The 15,928-nt window shown below is 34.9% G+C and overlaps 2 protein-coding genes across 3 annotated transcripts in view; one reads left to right on the plus strand and one right to left on the minus strand.

The window, feature by feature from the left end:
- On the minus strand, positions 1–15,376 carry Ype (yippee zinc finger protein). Its single transcript, XM_083114174.1, has 3 exons — positions 15,273–15,376; positions 13,673–13,839; positions 1–870 (listed from the first exon to the last, which is right to left on the minus strand). Exons 2-3 carry the CDS (start codon positions 13,831–13,833, stop codon positions 672–674), a joined length of 360 nt encoding a protein of 119 aa, XP_082970300.1. The 5' UTR covers positions 13,834–13,839; positions 15,273–15,376; the 3' UTR covers positions 1–671.
- A 220-nt stretch (positions 15,377–15,596) lies between these two features.
- Coq8 (ubiquinone biosynthesis protein COQ8, mitochondrial) overlaps positions 15,597–15,928 on the plus strand; it is a 68,050-nt gene continuing 67,718 nt past the window's right edge. Inside the window, exon 1 of one of the 2 annotated variants that reach the window (XM_083114173.1) lies at positions 15,597–15,888. The gene's annotated coding sequence lies outside the window, so the exon portion shown is untranslated. The remainder of the gene's footprint in view (positions 15,889–15,928) is intronic. The other variant, XM_083114171.1, reaches the window with a different exon arrangement.

The raw sequence follows: 15,928 nt of genomic DNA on the forward strand, positions 1-15,928 counted from the left end.
CAGTTTACATTCATCATAATTTATTAGCTGTCATCTATCATATGCATTACAGTAGACTATTTCATCAGTATAGAATTTGATGTTCTATTTTTTTTTAAATACACTAAACATAAACAATGAAACTTTAACCCTTTTAAAATCTTTACAGTTTTACAGCCACATTATATAACATAGCAAAGTCAGTAGTACCACTCCACTCTAATGCATGCTTCAAGATTATTCATTGGAACATCATTCTAAATTATGATGTAATTCATACTTTAAAATTATAAAATACAAAATTTGACACAAATAACAGTATTCAACAATGAATGATTTGTTTAAAAAGTTTCTGGTGTTGAAATGAAATTATGATTTTACCACACATGAACATTTCTTCTTAACTCAGCATCTAGCACGATAAATGCCACGTCATACCCAGACTGATATTCAGATATACACTGAAAATAATTACATTTACCTCATAAATTATACGAATGATAAATACTTTAATGAAAACCACACTTAACAGAAAAAAACATCTGCACTATTTTAAGCATTCCATGTGCGTATCAAACAAAGAAAGTATTAATGTGTGGTAACTTTTCCAATTTAATGGAATGAACGATGGGGATAATGACAAAACAATAATGACTCTCTTTAAAAAAAAAATGACAATGTTAATCATCGCATCAGTCATCGCCCATATGCTCATCAATGCCATCACTTTCCGTAACAAGAGCTCGCTCCAGGATGACTCGTCCCTCCTTGTATCTCTGATTCTCCTCTGTGGCGAATTCATAGATCCATCCCAGTTTGGCATCGCAGTTCTTGCAGGAAACATCACGTACCATATGTCTGCCAGTCAACATCACTCTATCCTGGACTTCGCTGGAATGAAAAACAGGCTCTTTGTTCATGTCTCATACACAAGTAAACTATTAAGACTACTATAGATATTCTAAAGATTCCAATAATGATACTTGAAAAGTTCAAAATATATTAAACATATAAAAATAAATCCACCAAAGTTTTGCTTTCAAATATTCATAATTGCACAAGAGACAATTATTTAATCACCAAATCCATTTCCTCCCCATAATGTTGTAAATACAGAGACTAGTTCAAAGAAAAAACAGTTTCACAGATAAAGTGAGTACTAATTTCTCTGTAATTACAACATTATGGGGAGGAAATGGATTTGGTGATTAAGTGATTGTCTCTTGTTCAATTATGAATATTTTAAAGCAAAACTCTGTTGGATTTATTTGTTCATTGAAAAAACAGTTTCGTGGATAAAGTGAATACTAGTTTCTCTGTATTTATCTACTACCGCATCTCTTATTTCCCAATTATGAATGTTGTAAAAATTAAGAATTTTCCATAATTTGTAGCCAGAAAATCATAAGCCAGTATCAGTGATTCAATTCAATAATTCAGTATCAGCTTAGCCCCAAAATAAATAATACCTTATTCATGTCCATGTTGTCAAAAGTTTATTCTAGAACTTGAATATTTTCTATTAAATTTATATTCATGTAGTCTCAAACCCCTACCCCTGACATCAAATTTCAAGTTCCGATTGTTGTGACATTCACAAGTCAATCATTTGCACTATTACATTTCGTTCATATATATTTGAAACTAAAACGCGAAGGTGAAGATACAACTTCTATGGGTCTATTCTATTAGTGAAATAACTGACCAATATGCAGTTCACTATTCCCTATATTTCCATTTTTAGTCACACACATTACCACATAATGACTATTGATTGTTGTTGCTATAGCAACATTAGAATTCCAAATATCTCGTTTATACAGCGTATAGTGCAATAAATAACATAAAACATAATTAACGTTGTACAAAGTAATAATTATACATATTTTTAAACGTTAATATAAAGTGATTTTTATAATATGAAATTAATAATTTCAATAAACATATAATCATATTGTGCGGATTCACAGGACCGTCACAACATTCCCCTCCTCCGGGAAAATGAAAACTACGAAACAACGAGGAGGAGTTTTCATTTATAAATCAGTCAGATGTGTATCAACATAACTACAACAAAGTTACAAATGGACAATATTATCTGACATTCGACAACAACGTGCACATAAACAGATTTGTGCCTAACAGGTAATAACAAATCAGAACATAATACAACATTCAATTGTACAAAATAATAAACAGAATGGTTTCCTTTTTCCAGTATCTACTCTCATAAATTTAATTTTCAGACAAGAGTTGATTCCTCTTTTCTTCCGAACAGTTAAACACTCGAAGATTTGAAAAGTTTACCTTGTCATAAATTTGCTGGTTCATTGTGTAAAGAATTGCATTATTGTCTTTAATTTCCTTGACAAGGAATGGCCCAATATACAAGTTGAACAATTTATAAATCTGGCTGTTAGTTTTAGAACTAACTTGCCTATTTTTTATCATAACCAAATCTCCTGTTTGAAGTTTGATCGAGTTCAATGCATTCTTAATCTTTCTACTTCTTCTAGATTGTCTAGTCTTGATTTCTGCTAAAAACAATTTGCCTTTCCATGGCAAAGATTTAATTTGTTCTGGCCAGCCGATTTCTTCAAATAATGAGTCCTTCATATCTTCATGTAAGAAAAGTTCACTAGGAGATAATCCGGTAACTGAAGAGCATGAATGATTTAATAACTGAATAATAGAATTTATTTTTGGATACCAACTGGTGTGATTATCATTGCAGAATAATCGCAGTAATCTAACAATCTCCTTATTGTACCTCTCAATAGGAATAGATTTCGGATTGTATGTAGTGGTAGTAATATGCTTAATTTTCCTTGAATCCATGTAGGCTTTCCACTCATTTGATGTAAATTGGCTTCCACAATCTGATAATAATACATTGCATACAGGGTAATGTTTAAAATATTGTTCTTCAAAATGATTGATAATTTCCCTGGCAGTCGCTTTTCTTAACGGATAAATCATAACAAACTTTGACATAACGTCTACAATTGTGAGGAGATATTCATATGTCCGTGATCTTGGTAATTTTCCGATTAAATCAATAGAGAGGAAATCGTGTGGTTTGTGAGAAACGACGTGATATTCATCTCTCCGCAACGGCCGACCTACAATCTTTGTTCGTGCACATTCTAAGCAATCTTTCAGGTAATTTCTAATTGATTTTCTCATGTACGGCCAAGAATATGCTCTTCTACAAGCTGTTAAAACCTTCTGATAACCAAAATGTCCATTTAAATCATGCATTTTGTGCAATACCAAAGGTATAAGCTCACGTGGCACTACAAGTTTACAAATTTCATCTGAATTGGGTTTATAAAAAAGAATTTTGTTGTGAAGAAGATACTTTGTAAAGTCTTTATCCGTTGTACTATCTTCCAGGTGAGAAATTATATTATTGCATTTTTCATCTGCTCGTTGAGCTTTTAACCAAATAGAAGAAGTATCAACTTGTGAATCTTCCATAATTACTTGATTGATATATAATTTATCATCAAGTGCAGAATAAGTAGTACAAGGCGGAAATCTGGTCAAAGTATCAGCAATATTATTCGAAACTCCTGGGACATGATATAACGTGAAATCAAAACACTGCAGTTTGAGAGCCCATCTCGTAAGACGAGAATTAAGTGATTGTGCAGTTTTAAGCCAAGACAACGACTTATGATCTGAATATAAGTTGAAATCAGTTCCTTTAAGATATATAGCAAATTTCTCCAGAGCAAATAATATAGCTAAACATTCCAATTCGTGTGTACTATATGTAATCTCAGCTCCTCTAAGAGAACGACTGCCGTATTGTATGACACGAATTTCATCATTATCAACTTGCCAAAGTACACAACCTAATCCTTTCTGGCTTGCATCAACAGAAACACAAAACCTCAACTCAAAGTTTGGTTGACTCAATGCTGGTGCTGAAATTAGAGCATTCTTTAATAACAAGAAAGCTTCTTGACACTGAGGTGTCCAATAAAATGGCACATTCTTGCGTAAAAGATGATATAATGGACTAGCGATATCTGAAAATCCCTGTATAAAACGATTCCTCCAATTTGCCAGTCCTAAAAATTTGCGAAGTGACTTTTTGTTTTGAGGAACAGGAAACTGTAGAATAGCTGAGTCTTTATCATGATCGACCTTAATCTCGGAACCAGACACCACATGACCCAAAAACTTAATTTCCGTTTGGAAAAATTTGCATTTGGCAAATTTTATGGACATGTTCGTCATCTGCAATGTCTGTAGAACATAATCAAGATGTTCAAAATGTTTCTCTATTGTTGGGCTAAATATTAAAATGTCATCCACATATATCTTCAGAAATGAATGAGTCTCTGGTCCAGAGACCTTATTCATTCTCTCAACAAAAACAGAAACAGCTGATTTTATACCAAATGGCAAGTAACAAAACACGTGCTGTCGTCCTCGATACGAAAAAGCTGTGTACTTATATGAGTCGGGCGTAAGTGGTATTTGAAAATATCCACAGGAGAGATCAATCGAAGAAAAATATCTTGCACCCTTAAAATGTTGAAGTAGCTCGTTTATAGGTTCAACATGGGTAAGTGGTGAAATTACATGTTGGTTTAGGCGACGAAAATCCACCACTGGACGCCACTCACCATTAGATTTTGGGACGATATGTACTGGGTTTAAATAAGGCGAAGACATCTCTTTAATTATTCCCCAGGCCTTCCATTTCTCTAGTTCCCTTTCCAACGCTGCTCTTTTGGCGAACGGTACAGGATATATAGGTGCCTTGATTGGTTCCTTTGTGTCTAGTTCAATTTGATAAGGTTCTACGAATGCAGATCGGGGTCGATCAGAAAACAAACTATGATATTCTATTATTAGATTCTCAAGCTGAGACTGCTGCTCCGTGTTGAGTGATTCACACGACCGCACCTTCGTTGTGATCTGATCTAGAGAAACTACAAGTAAATTTTCTGCTTCTTTGACTATAGTAACTTCCTGCATCTGGCAGCGATCCCTATCAGTTGTGATTTTGCTAGAGTTAAATGGCTGAACCAATTCGGAACCAGTAGACGCCATCAAACTAATTTCGTTTCTTCTAAAATTGAGTACAGCTTTGTATTGCCTTAAAAATGGTATTCCGAGAATTAATTCAGCATGCAGTTGCTTCAATACGAACATCTCCAAAGTAAAAACTTCCGAGTTAATTGAAATACTTATAATCTTCCGACCAGCAACACGAAACTTCTGATGTCCTGCAAACGGCAATAACTTAAGTTGATCCACTGTATCCAGTTTGGCACTCGGAATAATTGATTTTATACTGCACCATAATTCATAACTGACTAAATTACACTGGCTTCCACTGTCGATGACACACTGTATCGTAATACCGCAAACTGTTCCTGTGATCAAAGGTTGATCAGTAATAGGAGTAGGTATACCAGTATCATTTAAAATCCAAGTAGGTTCATCTTCGTACCAATCTAATTGAAAAAATATTGAAAGTGGATAACAATGATCAACTTCAGGTAAAACGGAATTACTTAATACAGCATACTGACAAGTTGTGCCTATATTATCACTACGATATGATTTAGACGGACCCTCCATTATGTTAGTGCGAGCAAACTGGTCCACGTTCACCCGCGACGTTCGTTTAATGTTGCTTCAGGGACAGAAGAAATGAACTGTTTACAAGAAGTTTCTCTTGGATCGAAAGATGGAGCATTTTCATTTAATGGAGTATTCGCCACTGCAGTTGCATTGCAACTGTTTCCCGTTGACAACTGAGAAGACGAATATCTGCAATTGGCACATACACTGCATGGTTGGAATGAGTGGAAATTATTGTTAGAGAACTGAGAGTGAGGATGCAGTGTAAATTGCTGTTGTTCTTGCTCGTTTCTGGCATTGAAACTGTAGCTCATAAATCTACCATTATTGTTGATGTATCGTGAGCTTTGTGGACTTCTATTTTGCCGGAAATTTTGAGTTCCTGCACCATTACGTCTGTAACGATTATATGGTCTGTTAGTTAGGTTAGGTTTCCCAAAATTATTATTTCTATTAAATATCATCGTCTTCTGGCTGGAGTTTGATTGTTGGTTTTCAGCAACAAACGGAACATCTGTACGTGGAATCTTATTTCTTTTATTTTCATCGCTAGAAGAAACAAAATGAACAGTATCATTAGGTCTTACGCTACGTCTTGAACCTTGATTTCCATTAGGTTCATCATCGTTCACAAACGATGAACTTTTAGCAACACTCTGAACTCTCAGTTTTGCCCTTGCACTATTATTGTCGGTAAAACTTTTAGAATTATTCCCATCATGTCGGAAATTTTTTTCATGTACATTATCATGAACATTAAAACTCTTGTTTGATCTTGAATTCACTAAATCCAACCTCTTTAGTAACGCAATTACATCATCCATTTTAACTAATCTAGCAGCTAATATTATTTGTGCAATAGATGTGGGCAACTGATTGATTAAAATATCAATAACTTCTGCATCATTCGGACGATAAACTAAATTATAATATGCTGAATGCGTACGAATAGCAAAAACTTCCATACTACTCGTCGATTTAGGATCATATTTACGACTTCTAAGTTCAGATAATTGAGCCTGAGTTAACGAATAAGACGTGTAGTGATTCAGAAATTCGTCAACAAACTGTTTGTACGATGTAAACGAATCGACATGAGTATTATACCACCCTTCTGCAGGTCCTTGAAAACAATTAGTAATACATTCAAGCCTTTGCATGTCAGGAACTTGCAGTAAGTCTAAGTAGGACGTTAAAGTTTTAATAAACTTACGTGGACTTGATTTTTCAGGATCTCCAGAATATTTAGGAAGAACAGTAAGTTCATTCAATCTTACCAACCGTCGAGGTTCTTGAGTAAGCGAACGCATACAATTGTCAGGATAATCACATCGATGATTCTGCGGATTTGCTGACTTTTGGTTTACTTGCCTCTTTCTTTCCTGACCAGAACCATCAGAATATAAGGAACGGGTTGATTGACATAACTTGTTAGTATTACTAGTTCTCACTCGATTATTTCTAGAACGTTTGTGTCTTTGTGAAGAAATGCGATTGTGTTCATCATCAGAAACATCACACGCTGAAGAATCAGATGATTTAGGAGAGGTTAGGTTCCGTGCAGGAATACCAGGTTGACAGTTACTATTCACATGAGAACTGTAAACTTGTACAGGATTACTTGATTCAACATTAGTCGAAATATTAGATGTTAACTTAGTAATATTTTCGTCACATGCTTCCACGCGCTTAGTTATTTCATCCTTGCTCACAACGACTTCAAGTCTTTGAACTTGCCGAGACAACCCTGAAACATTGTTCTGGCATTCTGTAATCTGATCATTCAACCCAGCAAGTTTATGAGAATTCTCTGTACAAGTAGTGTTGACTTCCTCGATTTTCTCTGTTAGTCCTTGCACTTCTCTTTCCATTTCCTGATGTAATGAACGTGTTGCTAATTTGCAGGACTCGGCAACTTCAGCTAATTCCTTTCGTAACGATGTACTCAATTCGTGGAAGTCAAGCTTGAGTAGTTGCTGTGAATTTTGAATTTCCTGTTGAGATTCCCTGATTTTTGTAAACTCAAGCTGTTGAGACTTGAGTTTGCCTCATTTTTGTAAACTCAAGCTGTTGAGACTCTTGAGTTTGCCTCATTTTTGTAAACTCAAGCTGTTGAGACTCTTGAGTTTGCTTCATAGAATCTTGAGTTTCCCTAATTTTTGTAAATTCCATCTGTTGTGACTCGCTGATTTTTCTTAACTCTGCCAGCAGATCAAACATTTGAAAAGGAACATTACTTTGCCCCGTTGACGTCTCTGCCAACACAGAAGGACGAATGCCAATTTCTTGAACATTTTCTTGACTTCTTTTCCATTGCACAAAAGCTTCAATACTGAACGGATCATAAGATGGATCACAATCTGTACAGAAATAATTTTCATTTAACTGGTATAACTCCCAATGCTTATCGGACAAACCCAAACATTGTAAATGATACCAATGGCCACAATTTTCACAAGCTACCAACCTTTCCTTATCGGGGTTCTTGCAGCACTTCACCATATTCATGGCACCATTCTCATTTTGTGATTCATCAGGTTCATCACCACAATTGATAGATCTAGCTGTAAGACTTGTTTTGGATCTCAGATTATAAGTATTACTTGATGCGTACATAATATAAATTTATGTACAAACTAGATTCACGAGAACAATGGTGTAAGTTAACACTTACGCAAAACACATCACTCAAGATCGTGTTGATAACGTTCCACAATACTGGACCACCAATTATACTGTGACATTCACAAGTCAATCATTTGCACGATTACATTTCGTTCATATATATTTGAAACTAAAACGCGAAGGTGAAGATACAACTTCTATGGGTCTATTCTATTAGTGAAATAACTGAGCAATATGCAGTTCACTATTCCCTATATTTCCATTTTTAGTCACACACATTACCACATAATGACTATTGATTCTTGTTGCTATAGCAACATTAGAATTCCAAATATCTCGTTTATACAGCGTATAGTGCAATAAATAACATAAAACATAATTAACGTTGTACAAAGTAATAATTATACATATTTTTAAACGTTAATATAAAGTGATTTTTATAATATGAAATTAATAATTTCAATAAACATATAATCATATTGTGCGGATTCACAGGACCGTCACATTGTTTAACTCTGAACTAATCATTGTGCACATGCATTTTTAACATGGTTCAATTTCTATTCATGTCTATACATACATACTTTACAGTGGAGAGGAGAATATTTTCTCCTTCCATATTCTCATATTTCATTGCAAGCAGACATGTGTTTACTGTTGTATTGGATATGGACTGCTGCTACAATCTACTTCATGTGTGGTGTGAAGGGGTTTTCAGCTTCAGACCTGTTGCCATGTGATAAGCTATTGCGAATGACGTCCCTAAATGCTTTCAGCAGCTGATTATGTGCGATCCAATCTCAAGCAACATTGAAATCGTGTCCAAAACAGCAATAAATAAAATAAAATACTTATTATTCTTACTCACTGAACGTAAGTAACAATAATAAGTATTTTATTTTATTGTTTATCAAGTAAGTCGCACGTAACCTGAAAAATGAATCCAAGACAGCAGTAAACAAAAGATTGGCTGCTCGCTCAGAAGTGGAGATCTTGTGTAATCTATTTTTGAATTTATGCTATAAATAACAATTTGCAAAAATTTAAATCATGCTACAAACGTACTTTCATAATCATTTTCAGCATTCTACAAGACTTTTTAATGCCACAATAAAACTTGCAAAGCCCAAGTTCCAATTGCTTAATTCCAAATTAATTCACTGTGGAAATAAATCCTTAACATGTTCTCTGCCATGTCAGTCATAATAACTGAAACTGGCATACACCAATCATGCCATGTTAGTCATTATGACCAAAAGATGTGGCTTGACTATGTTGTTCCTACAGTGCCTTCGGTTACAAGAATAACAATGACGCACATAAGGCATGACCAACAAGGCATGGGGAGTCGAGTACACATAATTTTTTTTGGCTGTTCTATTTTTTATGCGGAAAAAAAATAAATTTTCAAATTTGCAAAATACAGTCCAATAACTACTTTGGTGCAGGAGGAAAAATTGCCGAAACCACCTTGGCAGAGAATGTGTTAACATGGATTGATTTCTATTCATGCCTGGACACACAGACCTAATCGACACAGCGATTACTTAATACGTGTTTCATTCTTCCACATGCTGTGTGTATTTCTATGAGGGTAGCTATTTGTTTGCCATCTTGGATATGGACTGCAGTTGCCTTCTGTATGTGACTTCAAGAGCTTTTCTGTTCGAGGCCTGTTACCTATAGTTAGGCAATGCCAATTAAGTTTAAGGCTCTTAGCATTAAATTAATATCCCTTCATGCATTTGACAGCTGTTCATATGGTCATTGTATGCAGGGGGCAGTTGATGGGGCTGTAGGCCCTCTCGAAATTTTGAGAAAAAATCAAATGAATAAAAAAATAAATTCAACCCTTAATTGTTGCATGTTGCTTGAAGTGTTGCTTTTTAATCATTATTACATGTAAAATTGATTTTTTTAAAAAAAGAGCAGTGGCTTATGACTTATAGTCATCGTTATAAATTAACTCATAATATCACAAGGGGTAACAAAGAACATTCTTAATCTCAAATATTAAACTTGATAATAAACAATGGATGTATTGTTTTATAGTTTGAGTGTATGTCATACATTCTTTTGTATACTAATGAACAAAAAAGACAGAACTGAAAGCTAATTACTGTCACTTGGAGGTGGTTTTCGATCGAAAGCAGCCATCCCAAAACCCATAATTCAGCTTGTTGGAGTACGTATTCTCAAGCTCAAAACTCTCTGAGCTACAGATGAAATGCCACAGAGATCTGTTTCCAAGATGACAGTAAAGGAAGAATGGATGCTTGTATAAGTTATCTTTGAAAGCACACTTTCTCCGATAAATTACACTCTGTGAAACATTGCACTGTGCTAATTACTTTCTGGAAGGTTCAAACTTAATTCCACCATTTCCAGTACTTTACAAGGCCCAAGTTTCAATGGTTTCATTCTGAAGTAATCCAGGTACACATGCAATTTCACATGGTTCGATTTCTATCTTTGTATGTAAACACATACTTGCTTGGATTAGTGATTACTTACTGTGTGTCTTCTGGAGAATGAATTTTGCCTTCCACTTACTACCATACATTTATTTGTGTGCAAAGAACCATTTATTTACTAATGTCGTGGATACAGACTTTGGCCCAAAGTTCCTTTTGTTTTCTTGCAATTTCATCATGTTACGTATGCATCATTTTCAATTTACATTAACATCTACTGCAGAGTTTTAGCGATTACTTATTGCTTGTTTCCTTGACACTGGTTTCTCATTTCCATATACTTCTATACAATTCTTGCTGCCAAAATGTTCGAAGATTTTGTTTTAATACATTCTTTTGTAGTTAAGTTAGGTGGGTCAGGTTTAGTTCTCTTAGCATTAAAATAATATTCCTAATGCTTTCGTCTGTGTAATGCGTCAGGCGTACAAAATAAGGGACTTTTGGACAAGGTACAAAGGTATCTTTTTTTACCCATAAATTGGACTTCTTTTTAAATGAAAACTGTGCTGATTAGTTTCAGGAAGGTTCCAAATTAGTTCTACATTCATTCCCACTAGTCTACGATACTTGCTGTCACTTCTATCAATGGAGAATGCCTTGTCTATGGGGAACGTGCATGCTTACATAGGGTAAGTTTTAATTTGTTTCTTTTCCAGCACAAATAACTTTTTTCGAAATCCAAACAGTGTTCATTGCTATAAGGTTCAAATTTTGTGTGACAATGATTGCTAAAATTCTATGATAATTAATCTTTCTGCTAGGAGAGCTTGAAAAAATAATAAAACAATCGGAACCGTTGAAGTGACATTATGTATCGTAGACTAGCAAGAATGAATATACAAGTAATTTGGAACCTTTTTTTAGGAAGCATAATTATTATTATTTTAATGCTAAAAGAACTAAACCTGACCTGCCTAACGTAACCACAAAAGCATTTAGGGTTAGTACTAAAATAACAAATATGACAGTAAATGAATGGCTGTTGGCAAGTACAAAATTGCACAGAAGTATAGATCCACTAGCACATCTGAAACCCTGGTGTGGGAGCAGTGGTGCTAGTTAAAGTTACTGGGAAGCCTGTAGGCTAGTTTGCATATTTTCCGAGGTTTCAGAAAACTTGGTGGATCTAGCTATATACGCAGGGCTCGAAAAATCCCGGTCGCCAGGTCGACTAAAAATTTCAGCCTGGCGACTGTGAATTTTTGCTATAATATGTACGAAATTTTGATGATTCTAAGTTCAAATTGCAGTACAGCGTAAGTTAGTAAATTATTTTTTATCAACATTGTGAACATTCCATAGAGTCCATAACAATTTCTTACCCTTTGTTCCCCAACACCCAATTTCTTGCTTTCTCAAATGATTTAGCGATGTTTTGAATACCGTGATGCTCAGCATCATATACAGTGTGTTTCAAAAGTCGCACAACCGAAACTTTGGAAATGTATATCATGAAAACTGTAAGAGATATTTCCACCGGGTTTTCTGCATTATAAAGCCTCATCCATTGAGATATTTTTCAATGCTTAAAATTATCAGGACAGAAAATTATATAAATTAATAACTGACTGAAAGCAGCATTCAATTTTTTCCAGAAATGAACTTCTGAGTAAGAAAAATATGTAAGAAATTATCGAAGGGCCATAATTAGACATTCGAGGACTGATGTCATGTCAGTCTGTCATTTGCGACAATCTATCCCATCTTGTTATTGTTTTTACCTTATTGTTTCTACTTTATGTCGTTTCAGTGTAAAATGGCCAAATAAGACTGTATCTGAAACTCTGAGAAAATAAATAAATATTGGTCATGTGCAACATTTGATGAATTTTTGATTGGCGATTTTATGGGTTGAGTGAAAAGTGCCATTTTTGGGACATATCTCCATATATGACAACACTAGCAAGTCGAAATATTGCCAACAGCCTCATGTAAGATGTGTGTAAGTATTGGCTATACATTTACGTGAAAAATCGTAAATCAAGATTTTGTGCCGAAATTGGACTCTTGAGAGAATCCTAGGCTGCCCTTGGCTCACTTTCGCTGCTACTGTGCCTGTCTTTTTTTAATTGATTCAGCAGAGCATATTCATTGGAGCAGTGCGTGTGCATTGCTGAAGAGTATGTTACTACTCATTCTTACACTCATGTGCAAGACGTTTTCCAATAAAAATGCCCTGCTTCTGCTGTACCTCACAAAGCAACTGTTTTACAACCAGTCAAACACCAAGAAATGATCCCACAAATTGTTTAAGAGTTGGTATTTATTGTTGAAAATCAGTTCTCACATGTTTTCAGCAAATTAACAACATTTTTTTAAAATAATGTAATTGCTTTGCTTTAGATAAATGCTAACATACATTTATGAACCCAGTGATAGCCTACAGGATTAGTTTAGTGCAGAAAACCCAGTGTAAATATTTCTTACGATTTTTATGATATAAATTTTCAAAAAAGTTGCACGACTTTTGAAACACGCAGAGAATGCACAATTGCTAGTAGGTGGTTTCCTGGCGCCTGATTTTCAGAGCTGGCACTAGCTTTGAAGACAATTTTTTGAGCACTGTACATATGGAAGTGAAAAACCAGTGTCAAGGAAACATGCTGTAAGTAATCACTAAAATTCCACAGTATGTGTTAACAGATGTAAATCGAAATCAAACCATGTAAAAATTGCATACGTAGCGTGACAAAATCACAATATGACAAAAGGAACTTTGGTCAAACTTGCAAAAATTATGAAACATTTGGAACCAATACAAACCTTCCTAATGGTTGCTAAAAACATGCAAAAATCATTAAACATTCAGAACTGTTGCCCTTCAGAAAATCATGGTTCCCCAAAACATGTTTCATAAAGTTGCTTCTATGGTATACTATACTGTATGAACCACTGTATACACTGGCGTAGGTGTTTCACCTACTCTTACGTATGCAGAACACTCAGTTGAAATCATCTCACTTTGTACATAGAGCCACTAAACTTACCTGTAATTCAAATTGACAACTTTGTTGAACAGGAAGGCTCGGCCAGTTGCCCCAGTAAATCTGGTGCTAATGAGTTCACTCCTATTTGTCAAAATAGTATCGCATGATGCACACGAAAACAACCTGGACCCTCCAATGTGATCAAGAAAAATTCGTCCCATTGCTCTCTGCAAAAACATTGGATTCATTAGTTTATTTGTTTCTTTTTTCAAGGTCTTACCTACATTTTCCATACACTTACCTGTGGAAAGTTTCCTTCCAGAATTTAAAAAGGCAAGAATTTGCAATACCGGCACCTTCTGCAATTTCTATGCTACTGCTTATACTCATGAAATAATTAGTCGCGACGATTTATCTGAGGTTAACATGTTGGGGTGAGGTGTAGAAATTGTTCATTAACGTGGAGAAGTTGTAAAATAAGCTTTTCTATTCTCGCAACAATTCTCCATATACAAGTATGGGAACCATATTTGTTGAAATGAACAATTGACGTTTGCAATTAGTTACGCTGTCTACAACATTGCCACACTGTTGATTTCTTACTTGGAGAGCATGGACCGTGTAAGAATGGCGGAAGAGAACAGTAAAAAAGTTGTTATGTTGTGAATTATTTTGCCTAGCCGGTAAGCTCTACGATCCCACACAGAAATGCATCGAGGATGACGAAGACGACGACAGTGACAATCACAATGTAGAAGAGCATGTGGAATGTGGACTGATTTGATTACAGGTACGTTTGGCAACAATGCATCAATCGTAAAATTGCAGGATACAAAAATGGCTTCTTCGATGAAGAAAGTTTATTGGTTCGTTATCACAATTAGCGCAAAAACATTCAGGAATAGCCCCAGTAACCATTCTCGGTAAGGTTGGGTTAGGTTAAGCAAACAGTTAAAATTTGGGGTCGTAAAACCATGCAGGGGTAGCTCCACAAACCATTGACCAATAGCTCCACGAACCATTCACAGTAAGGTTAGGTTAGGTAAGCATAGTTAAAATTTTGGGTTGTAGTAATGTCAGGAATATATATTTCGTTCCTTAAATATTCGAAACGCAAAATCTTGCGATAAATAATGAGCAATAATGCATTGTCGGTTGCGATCACGGACCTCCTTATTTTGCAATTTCTACACGTCATCCCTAAATTTTAACTTCAAATCCGTGATTAGGAGGCCTCAATTAGTGACTATGCGAAATATTATAAAAATCGGGGAGGGGTCCGGTATTGTAAATTCACTCCTTTAAAAAAAACTGTAAATTAACACAAATATTATCAATTGACTAAAATAATGCATAAATAGGATAATTTCCCTACCGTGAAAATTAGCAGTTGAAGGAAGCATTACTATTCACTACACAAATTACGTCACCTGCTTTTGCTGTCAGGTGATTAGACTATATTCATTAATGCAACTTTTGGAATATATTTTTCAAAGAACGTGATTGTGTTTATCATCAGGTCGTGAAACCAGCTGACATCACCCCTTAGCAAGTAGACCAAATTGTAAATACGTAGTTAAGAACACGAAGAATTTCATTCGTCACAAGAAACCTAGATGTAATACATGTAATAAACTATGATACTAAACAATATACTTACATAATCAAACGATCTTGTTCTTCTACAAAACAGCAATCACTAGAGATAGTTAATTTCTACTTTTGTCTCTCTGAACAGCAGTCAACGAAGAGCAGGTTCTGTGTGACGTCACAAACATATGTGAAAATAAACAACAGTCAATTGAAAAATATTCATAATTCTAAAACATGTTTCAAACATCCCATAATTAAAATTCAATTAAAAAGTATTTCAAAAGTATTATTATTATTTTTATACTGATGTAATTACGCAAAAATTATTTTCAGAAAAGTTTTTCTTACATCAGGAATATAAGATGTCAAATGAGGGATTCGATTTTGACGCAGTGTTACCAACCATGCTCTAATAAATGTTTAGACAATGGAGAATCCCACCAGAGTTTCTTTCTTTCAGTTTCTGGTATTTCCGACTAACGTAATTCATATGTAGAAGTATCCACTTACTTTGAAATTACTTCCTGATTGCATTTTGATGTTACTTCCTGATTGCATTTGTGATTGACATTCAGACTGAGGTTTACTTTTGGTTGATTAGAATCATTCCTTCGACGTAAATAAGTATTCGACGATGGCAACACTAGTTCAATTTGGCCAACACGAGCTTGGATGAGGAGAAGGTAGGACTTCACGATTTTGAATTGTTGAATGTAGTTTCTG

Source organism: Lepisma saccharinum, chromosome 28 (assembly GCF_977018435.1).
Source record: "Lepisma saccharinum chromosome 28, izLepSacc3.1, whole genome shotgun sequence".
Lineage (NCBI taxonomy): Eukaryota > Metazoa > Arthropoda > Insecta > Zygentoma > Lepismatidae > Lepisma > Lepisma saccharinum.

What these genes read in the sequence shown, in the direction of transcription:
- Ype (XM_083114174.1), bottom strand. Translation starts at nt 13,833, where the DNA reads ATGGGACGAATTTTTCTTGATCACATTGGAGGGTCCAGGTTGTTTTCG. An exon ending in GTTGTCAATTTGAATTACAG is followed by an intron (nt 871 to 13,672) that starts GTAAGTTTAGTG and finishes TTTTCATTCCAG; the next exon opens with CGAAGTCCAGGATAGAGTGA.